The sequence below is a fragment of the Hordeum vulgare genome, chromosome 4H (genome assembly GCF_904849725.1).
Source record: "Hordeum vulgare subsp. vulgare chromosome 4H, MorexV3_pseudomolecules_assembly, whole genome shotgun sequence".
NCBI classification, from domain to species: Eukaryota; Viridiplantae; Streptophyta; class Magnoliopsida; order Poales; family Poaceae; genus Hordeum; species Hordeum vulgare.
Window position 1 is genome coordinate 178,665,316 of NC_058521.1, and position 10,296 is coordinate 178,675,611.

At 50.8% G+C, this 10,296-nt stretch overlaps 1 protein-coding gene across 1 annotated transcript; it reads right to left on the reverse strand.

The window, feature by feature from the left end:
- Window positions 1-895: 895 nt before the first annotated feature.
- LOC123448339 (stress-associated endoplasmic reticulum protein 2-like) lies at window positions 896-8,702 on the reverse strand. The gene is made up of 3 exons (XM_045125178.1): window positions 8,594-8,702; window positions 7,117-7,273; window positions 896-1,090 (listed from the first exon to the last, which is right to left on the reverse strand). Exons 1-3 carry the CDS (start codon window positions 8,594-8,596, stop codon window positions 1,044-1,046), a joined length of 207 nt encoding a protein of 68 aa, XP_044981113.1. The 5' UTR covers window positions 8,597-8,702; the 3' UTR covers window positions 896-1,043.
- Window positions 8,703-10,296: the final 1,594 nt, after the last annotated feature.

The window sequence follows — 10,296 nt, forward strand, 5'->3', positions numbered from 1 at the left end:
GCAGCATCCATGGCTGCCGTCGGTCACCATCCCCCCGTCAATCCCCGATCTAGGGTTCGGCCCATGCAGGGAGGGGCCGGCCAGGGGTAGGGGCGAGATGGGCGAGGGAGGCGGCGAGGAGAAGGTGGGCGGGGAAGAGGAGGAAGGGCTGGAGATGGAGGCTCACCTGCTCGGGCCGCCGGCGAGGACTCCCGCCTCGTCTGTGCTCGCGAGGGAGGCGGCGAGGAGAAGGTGGGCGGGGAAGAGGAGGAAGGCTGGAGATGGAGGCTCACCTGCTCGGCCGCCAGCGAGGACTCCCGCCTCGTCTGTGCTCGCGAGGGAGGCGGCGAGGAGAAGGTGGGCGGGGAAGAGGAGGAAGGGCTGGAGATGGAGGCTCACCTGCTCGGGCCGCCGGCGAGGACTCCCGCCTCGTCTGTGCTCGCGAGGGAGGCGGCGAGGAGAAGGTGGGCAGCAGGTCGGGGGAGAAACACGTCCAGATTCCGCGAGATTCCGACCTCCAGAGCTCGGAAACGGTTCGCACGCGGGGCGGGTCTGCTCGGAATTGGGCCTGGTTTCCAGATGCAAATTCCTAGTACAACCAAACAAAAGAATTAGGGGCCCAATTCTAGATTCCTTAATTCCATGCTCAATTCTATGCAACCAAACAGGGCATTAGAGGTTTCAGATGGTTGGACGTCAGTCCATCTTTCCTTGTTAGTAGCCTATAAGGGCAGACTGTAACCGTATCTCTATTACGTAATAAAGCTCCTGAGTTCGTGTAAAAAAAAAGCTTCTCTATTTTGCATTAGGCAATGCGTTCATGATTACTGCTAGTATAGAACAAATTTCTTATAGGTTTTTAGTTGCAAACAAAGAAGTTGCTCCAACATGCAAATGCCACTGAAAACAGCAACCATAGGCAAACTTGTCCATTTAACATTTATAAGATTGATAGCTCTGTTTACAGTTCTTACAGCATCAGTTCAAACTAAGTGCTTTTAAGAAGACAAACTATGACAACATCGAACAAATTTAGCTGCAACTGTATTAATGTATGACGGTGTTCAGGCCATCCCACCACTGCTCGCTGTCCTGATTATCTGAAACAGAGCTGCAGAGACAAGAGTTGTGTGTTACAAGAGGCAAATCAGAGGGAAGATCTTCCTATTGAGATTACAAACTACTCCCTCCGTTTCTAAATACTCCATCCGTCCTAAAATTCTTGTTTTATTTTTGTCTAGGTATGAATGTATCTAGTCACGTTTTAGTATTTCGATACATCCATTTCTAGACAAATCTAAAACAAGAATTTTAAGACGGAGGAAGTATAAGTATTTCCAGAGGTTGCACTAGAGGACTACATACATATGTATGTAGACATATTTTAAAGTGTAGGTTCATTCATTTTGCTTCATATGTAGCCCCCTAGTGAAATGTCTTAAAAGACTTATATTTAGGAACGGAGGAAGTAAAAGATAGTAAGATGAAACAATTCATCTTAGTTATGCTGAAAGACAGACAAACTGCAAGAATTCATCTTAATATGCTGAAAGACAGACAAACTGTAAGGACGTAGACAGCCCTCGAGTTCCATATGGACAAGCAGGAAAAGACGGGCAGAACTACACAACGAAGTTCAGGAAAATCATGAGATAGATGTGACCTGTCAGTTCCTGCACAATCTTAGTTATGTTGCTTTTTAGTCGAAGGGTTTGTTAGAATCTTGCAATAGCCTCACATTTATGAAATAGTCAGGAAAAGCGGTCAATGACTTCCAGAATGCACAAATACGAATATATATGCACTCTTTACATAGGACATGAATGATCAAAATGTTCATGGAATCATAGTCACGACTAAAGCTAAGATAAAAGAAACGTAGTCACTACTCCCTCCGTTCCAAAATATAAGACCTTTTAGGTATTTCATTAAAAGACTACATAAGGAGCAAAATGAGTGAATCTATACTTTAAAATATGTCTATGTACATCCGTATGTAGTTTATAGTACAATCTCTAAAAAGTCTTATATTTAGGAACGGAGGGAGTAGTAAATATCTTTCTAAAGCAACGTAGCTGTTAGGTGTCCCCGTCGCTGTTAAGAGTGGTGGTGCAGATCGTGTGTTAGTGGAAGTAGTGGCGCATGCATGATCTAGCTCAGCGTCTGTCAACTGTATATAACCCACAGCCTTGAGCTTAATCAAATGCGTTGAACCTCATTCTTCTCTCTCTCTCTCTCTCTCTCGCTAAACATGGTATCAGATACTACCGACCTGCCCAACCCCTCTGCGCAGGCTCCCAATCCAGCTTCCGCTTCCGCCATGGACGCCAACCCCGTCCTCTCCTCGTTCCTCCCTCGATGGCCCTGCTGGTGTGCTCCATGCAGACGCCAGCACCGTCGCCGATCCTCTCCAGCCGGCTCCGCCCACCATCACCCCACCCGTCGTGCCACCAGCCTTCCCCTCTGCCATCCTTCAAACCATCGACATCCGTCGTCATGTTCCCGTCGTTCTGGATCTACTCGCCCGCAACTACTCGTAGTGGCGTCGTCACTTTGATACGGTGATCGGCATGTTCGGCTTCCGCACCCATGTCGATGCTACTCCGGCGCCTCGTCCTCACGATCCGGAGTGGCAGATGGCCGACCACACCGTCGTCCACTGGCTATCCTCCAGCATCGTGCCGGAGCTTCTCGAGGAGGTGATGCACTCCGAGGACTCGGCCTTGACCGTGTGGCGCGCCGTCGACGATCTCTTCCACATCAACCAGATGGTGCGCGTCGTGTACATCGACGCCGAGTATCATGCCGTTGTCCAGGGCGACATGACCATCATGGAGTACTGCACGCGCCTCTGGAGCTTCGTCGATCAGCTCCGTGACCTGGGGCAGCCGATGACTGACTCCCGTCAGGTGTTTCATCTCCCTCGCAGCCTTAACCGCCAGTACCATTCTGTCATTCCTCACATCACCTCCAAGGATCCGCTGCCCTCTCTGCTCCAAGTTCGCTCGTTCCTCCTCCTGCAGGAACACCGTGCAGAGCAGACGGCTCGTCTTCAGTCCGCCCATGCTCTTTGGGCTGGTCGCGGCTCCTCTACACCACCGGCTCCAACACCGCCGGTGCCTTCCCCTGCCAACAACAACGCCGCGCACGCGGCCGGGGCAACGGAGGCGCCCCTACTTCGCCAGCTCCACCGGCCCCGCACGCGCCCCTCTGCCCTACACCGGCGCCAACTCCTGGACTGGGCTGGTTCAAGCCTAGCCCATGCAGTGGCGCGCCCCAGGTTCCGACGTCCTCGGCCCGCGCCCTGGCACACCACACCAGCAGGCCATGTTCGCCGCCCCCTACGGCTACAGTGCTCCGGGAGGCTCTTCTTCCAGCTACGGTGCTCCGGGAGGCTCTTCTTCCAGCTACGGGACTCCGGGCGCGAGTTCCTCCGCTGCACCGCCACAGCCGCTGCACCGCCACAGCCTTGGGACATGCAGTCGCTACAGGCGGCGCTCCAGAGCACCACCGCGGGGCCTTCTTCGTCGAGCACATCTCCGGAGTGGTACCTGGACTCAGGTGCCTCCGCCCACATGTCTTCGAACCCTGGTAGCCTTCATTTCCTGCGTCCGTTCCATTCCTCCTCCCAGATCGTTGTGGGCAGCGGTGCCCATCTTCCTATCATTCACGTTGGTCATGGCGCTCTCATTGAGGACACCTCTCCCGTCCAACTCCGCAACGTTCTCGTCTCCACCTCCCTCATTACGAACTTACTTTCAATTCGTCAGATTTGTCGCGATAACCCTGTCTCTGTTGAGTTTGACAAATTTGGCTTCTCTGTCAAGGATCTTCGAACCAAGGTGGTGATTCTCCGCTGTGATTCCGATGGCGATCTCTACCCCGTGCGGCGTCCCTCGACCTCTCCTCGCCACGCCTTCGCCGGCCTCGCCGCCTCTACCTTGTGGCATCAAGGTCTCGGGCATGCCTCGCTCCAACTCACCGCCGACAACATCTCCGGTGGCTTCAGCAAGTCTACGCCCCACTCGTGCCACGCCTGTCGCCTGGGCAAGCACGCCCGCCTACCCTTTAGCAGCTCATCTAGCATTAGCATGTTTCCCTTTCATGTTTTACATCTTGACGTTTGGACGTCGCCGTTGTTAGCATCTCTGGATATGAATTCTACTTGGTTGTGCTTGATGATTACACCCACTATGTCTGGACCTTTCCACTCAAACGAAAATCCGATGTTCTTTCGGTTCTGCTCGATTTCTATGCCTACGTCCAAACACAGTTTCAACTCCCTGTTCTCTCGCTCCAGACGGACAATGGGCGCGAGTTCGATAATGCCGTAGTTCGCTCCCTGTTCGCTCGCCACGACACTCATCTACGCCTCTCTTGCCCCTACACTATGCAGCAAAACAGCAAAGCCGAGCGTATCTTGCGTACGCTCAATGACAGCGTACGCGCCCTCCTCTTCCACGCATCCATTCCCGTCAGGTTCTGGGCCGAAGCTCTCAATACAGCGACCTATTTGATCAACCGGCGACCATGTCATGCCACCATGCCGCACACCCCCCACGAACTCCTGCTCGGCGTAGCTCTAGACTACTCGCTCCTCCACGTCTTCGGGTGCTTATGCTACCCCAACGTATCTTCCACAGCTAAGCACAAACTCAAACCCCGGTCTCTCGCCTGCGTTTTCCTTGGCTATCCCTCCGATCACCGCGGGTACCGTTGCTTCGATCCCACCACGTGCCGTGTCCTCACCTCTCGTCACGTCTCTCTTTCGACGAGGCAGTTTTTTCCTTCGCCGCCGCCACACCACCACCAGCAGCTTTTGCGCCACCCATTTTGCAGGTACCCGTGATCGCGTCGTGCCCGCGTGCGCCCACTCCTGCCTCGCCGCCGGGTGGTCCCTTCAGAGCGTGCGGTCTGCATTTTCGGCCTTCTCGAGCACGCCGGGCACACCCCAGCACGCGGTTGCTGGCCCATCTGACGCACTGCGAGCGCCTCTGTTGCGAGCTACCCGGCCTCTACTCACAAGCACGCGGGGTCGCCTTCCGTGTCGCCTCCTCCAGCCGACGGATCGGCTGCACCGCAGCGCATTTGACGCGCTCGCGAATCGGCGTCTTCCGCCCGAATCCGCGCTACCACGACAGCCTCGTCGCCACTACCAGCTCTGAGGAGGTCTCGCCGGTTCCCTCGTCAGTGCGTGTCGCTGTTCGCAACCCCCACTAGCTCGCCGCCATGCGCGACGAGATCGACGCCCTCGTCCGCAACCGCACCTTGGAGCTGGTGCCTAGCCCCCCCCCCTACGACAACCTCATCACCGGCAAATGGGTGTTCAAGCACAAGTACAAGGCCGACAGATCCCTTGAGCGTTACAAGGCACGCTGGGTCGTGCGCGGCTTCCGGCAGCGCGACGACGTCGACTATGGCGAGACCTTCTCGCCGGTCGTCAAGCCCGCCACCGTCCGCACCGTGCTGACCCTCGCCACGTCGCGCAACTGGCCGGTTCACCAACTTGATGTGTCGAACGCGTTCCTGCACGGCACGCTGGACGAAGAGGTGTACTGTCTTAATCCCGCTGGATTCGTCGACGCCACCAAGCCTCATCACGTCTATCGCCTCTCCAAGTCCCTCTATGGCTTGAAGCAGGCCCGCGTGCATGGTTCCTCCGCTTCGCCGGCTTCCTCCAGTCCATTGGCTTCACCGCGACTCGGTCCGACTCGTCGTTGTTTACACGTCGCCACGGCCACGACATCGCCTTCCTGCTCCTCTACGTCGACGATATCATGCTCACTGCGTCCTCGCCTGCTGCCCTCCGCCACGTCGTCACTCAGCTCATCGCGAAGTTTGCCATGAAGGACCTTGGCCCCCTGCATTTCTTCCTCGGCATCCACGTCACGCGCACGTCGGCTGGCTTCTTCCTCTGCCAGCAATAGTACGCTGCCGACATCCTGGATCGCGCCGGCATGGACACCTGCCGCCCATCTCCCACGCCGATCGACACCAAGGGCAAACTGCCGACCGCCGATGGACCACGCGTTGATGATCCCTCTGCCTATCACAGTATTGCCGGCGCGCTCCAATACCTGACGATCACGCGGCCGGAGATCGCCTACGCCGTCCAGCAGATCTGCCTCCACATGCACGATCCGCGTGAGTGTCACCTCGGGTTGATCAAGTGTGTGCTTCGGTACGTGCGTGGCACGCCCGCTCTCGGCCTCCACCTTCGCGCCTCACGCGACCTTGACCTACGAGCGTTCACGTATGCCGACTGGGCAGGCTGCCCTGACACTCGCCGTTCCACCTCCGGCTTCTGCGTCTACCTCGACGACGCGCTCGTCTTCGTCTCCTGGTCGTCGAAGCGCCAGGCCGTCGTTTCCCGCTCCAGCGCCGAGGCCGAGTACCGTGGCGTCGCCAATGCAGTTGCTGAGTGTGTCTGGCTCCGACAGCTCCTCGGCGAGCTGCTCTCCCCCGTCGCTAAGGCCGCTCTGGTTTACTGCGACAACGCCTCCGCTGTCTACTTGTCGGCCAACCCTGTTCACCACCGCCGGACCAAGCACGTCGAGTTGGACATCCTCTTCGTGCGTGAACGGGTTGCTCTCGACGAGTTCCGCGTTCTCCACATCCCCACTCGACGGCAGCTCGCCAACATCATGACGAAAGGGCTCTCCTCCGAGGTTTTCTCTGACTTCCGGTCTAGTCTTTGCGTCGCCCCCGCCGACATCACGACTGCGCGCGCGCGCGGGGGGGGGGGGGGGGGGGGGGGGTTAGGATACGTAGCTCTATACCGTATGTACCCCTGTATAGCCACCATACGGTATAGCCAGATCGTGTCCCCGTCACTGTGAGAGTGGTGGAGCAGATGGTGTGTTAGTGCAAGTAGTGGTGCATGCATGATCTAGCTCAGCGTCTGTCAACTGTATATAACCCACAGCCTTCAGCTTAATCAAATGCGTTGAACCTCATTCTTCTCTCTCTCGCTAAACAGTAGCTGATGACAAATGCTAAGATTAAAGAAATGTAGTCACTAGTAGATATCTTTTTAGAGCAAAGCAGCTGTTGGCAAATGCTATGTAAGTGAGCATGTGACAAGTGGCAGTGAAGTAGATTGAATATACGAGATCAAGAGAAAATTGGAATGCATACATGATCCGATGACCACAAAGATGAAGAATCCAAGAACTATAGGTCCAACAGGATAGTCATTCCCCTTCTTCACAGTGGTTTCAGGCACTGAACCCCTCTTGGTGATGTTCTTCTGGAACTTTGCCGTCTTCCTGTCAGCAAGGCGCCTGGAAGTGGTCTGCCATACAGAAAGAGAAAGGCCACAGTTGAGCAAAAAAAGGTACATTGAGCAATATAAAAAAGCACTCAAACTGCTAACTCCTTCACATATATGAGGGTCGAAACTATTGATAGCAAAACCATCAGTAGATTAGCCAGTTACATGCAGTTGTCAGTTAACCCTCCAGCCAACAATAGTGAGTCACCAATACTTTTTTCCTTCCTAGTCAGCAGTTTACTAACCAACTGACAACCCACGACAGTGCCACCATTACATCACAGCATCATTATCCATCCTAAATCATTGTTTGTTTCTAGTCCATAGAAACTCTAACTACCTTTCTGTGGTGGCATCAATATTTCATTAACGAGATAAAGTGCATCCTAAATCACTGTATGTTTCTAGTCCATAGAAACACTCTGGTGGCATCAATATTTCATTACCGAGAAAAAGTACATCCTTTTCCCCAAATGTACACACTACTATGAAACAACAATAACCGGAGCTAAAGAGTAGACAGCATAAGGAAGGTAAGCAGCTGCCCCAAGAGGGGTACAAAAACTAAACATGACAATGTTTACATGATATTTTGAGCAAATTTTGCATTCACCACCTATGTTTGGCAGGATGAAAGATAAACAGTTCTCCACCCGCAACATCCTACAGAGGTTTTGGTGTACACTAGAGAATTACATCACAAACAATCTGAACATGAACAAGTGCACCACTCAATGCAATTTATCACGTCGCACTGAGATTTCTACCCACACTCTTGATTCCACCACACAATCAGTACGAATTCTGATGGCAATAACAAATACAAAAATAACATTTCTATGTGAATAGTCATCACCAATTCATGAGTACTAATTATTCTCCAAGACAGAATAAAGCGTGGCAAATCATCCAGTATCCCCATTATGAAGACTTGACGGAGAGCATATAAATATCTAATTTCCGGTACCATTCAACTCAAATAATCTTCCGGTATCTACGGATTCCTGATCCACCTCACCGCGAGAAATAAAACTACAGCATCCGATTCCCGTAAAAGGCTCGATGCTCACGGTAAATCCAACGATCCAAGCACTGCCAGAGCAGAACTGCACGAAACCAACGTATCACGCGGATACAGGAAAATGATAGAAGCTATTTCTTCCGACCAAGCGCAAACATCAGGACCAAATCAGAATCGAGAACACGAAGGGCTCGTATCCAAAGGTGTCAACGCAAGGATGCCATCTAGATCCGGATCTGCTCCTAACCGACCAGGACCAATCCGTACCTAGAAGGGGAGCATCCCTTTCAATCTAGGTGGAGAAGTCTAGATCCGCTTACCATCTTGGCTTTGGGCGGTGTCCGGTAAGCTCGCCGGCAAGGAATGGGAGCTGGTGCAGCCGGTGGGTAGCTTGGGCTTGATGTTGTGATTTGGCCATTTTGAGGCGACACGAGGGCTTTATAGGAAAGCGAGTGGCTTCTAGGCTCTGTCCCGGGAACTCCTATACGGCGCTGCAGGCGCCGGTTTGCCCTCCTGGCGCCTGCAGCGCACCATGTTGGGCCGGCCCATCAAATAGTTCGGCGACCCTGCACGCCCTGAAAAGATTCATTGATTTTTGAAAAAATAAAGTACATCGATTTTGCAAAAAAAGTACTTCAAAAGGGAAAAATGTTGACAAACTTTAAATTTAATAATAATCGAATTTTGAAAATGTTTATAACTTTTGACAAAGGTTCATTATCTTTTATAAAAACTTCAGTGATTTATGTTCATCAAATTTATAAAAAAAAATAGGTTTTCAAAAAAAGTTCAACTAATTTGAAAAAAGTTGATCGTAGTTTTCAAAAAAACAAAAAAAAGTTCATCAAATTTGAAAAAATTTAATCGGTTTTAAAAAAAATAACAAATTTAAAAATAGTTCATCAAAATTTTAGAAAAATTTCATCGAATTTTAAATAAATCATCAAAATTTATAAAAAGTTCACCGAATTAAAAAAGAGATCATTAATTTTGAAAAAAAAGTTCATCATATTTTAAAAAAAGTTCATTTAATGTGAAAAAAGTTCATCAAATTTTAAAAATAGTTCATCGAATTAAAACAAATTCATTCAATTTCAGAAAGAAAAAAATCATCAAAATTCTAAAAACTTTAATTTAATATGAAAAAAGTTCATCAATTTTGACAAAAGTTTGGTGAATTTGAAAAGAAAATCATCAATTTGAAGGAAAAGTTCTTGAACTATAAAAAAATCTTTGAGCCATAAAGGAAAAAAAGGAAAAGTAGAAGATAAAAAGAAAAACAGAAGCAAAAAACGAAAAACAGAAGAAAAAAACGAAAAGTAGAAGAAAAAAACAAAAAACATAAGCAAAAAACCAAAACCAAAAAAAAGGGCAAAAGAAAATTATTAATCACATAGCGTTCAGTGGCGTGGTGGTTAGTGCGTGTTAATCACTGCTGAAGTCCAGAGTTCGATTCGCCACGACGCCAAGCCCTTTTTTATGTAGAAGGGAAAGAAAAAAATACTGAAATGGGCCGGCCCGGCGCGGGTCGCTGCACGCGCCCGTTAGCAGAATTGCACTGTAACGGGCGCGTGTGGCGCCAAGTAGGAATTCTGCTCTATCCCAGCCTGCCTTTGCGTGGAAGGCGTGGGCAGCATGGACCACACGGGCCGGTCGGGTCATCACCGGCCGCACCCCCTTTGAGATGATTTTTTTTGTCTTTTGAGGAAAAAAAATAGTACCTCCTTCGTTCTATATTAATCTCTTGTATTTTGACCGAATACTTCGGAGAGTCGGCAGAAAATGAAATATATACAGGTTCTGCTTGAAAATCTGCTTGACCAATAAGAGCTAATATGGCTCCAACGCGGTCCAACTCGCTGCTGCATGGAGACCGAAACACTGCTTATTTTCATAGAGGAGTCTCTACTCGTAAGAGGCGCAGCTGCATTAAGAAGCTGCTCGACGATACCGGTGGGTGGAAGGAAAGCGAAGATGACATCAGTTCCATCATCTCCACTTATTTTTCAGACCTGTTTACAGC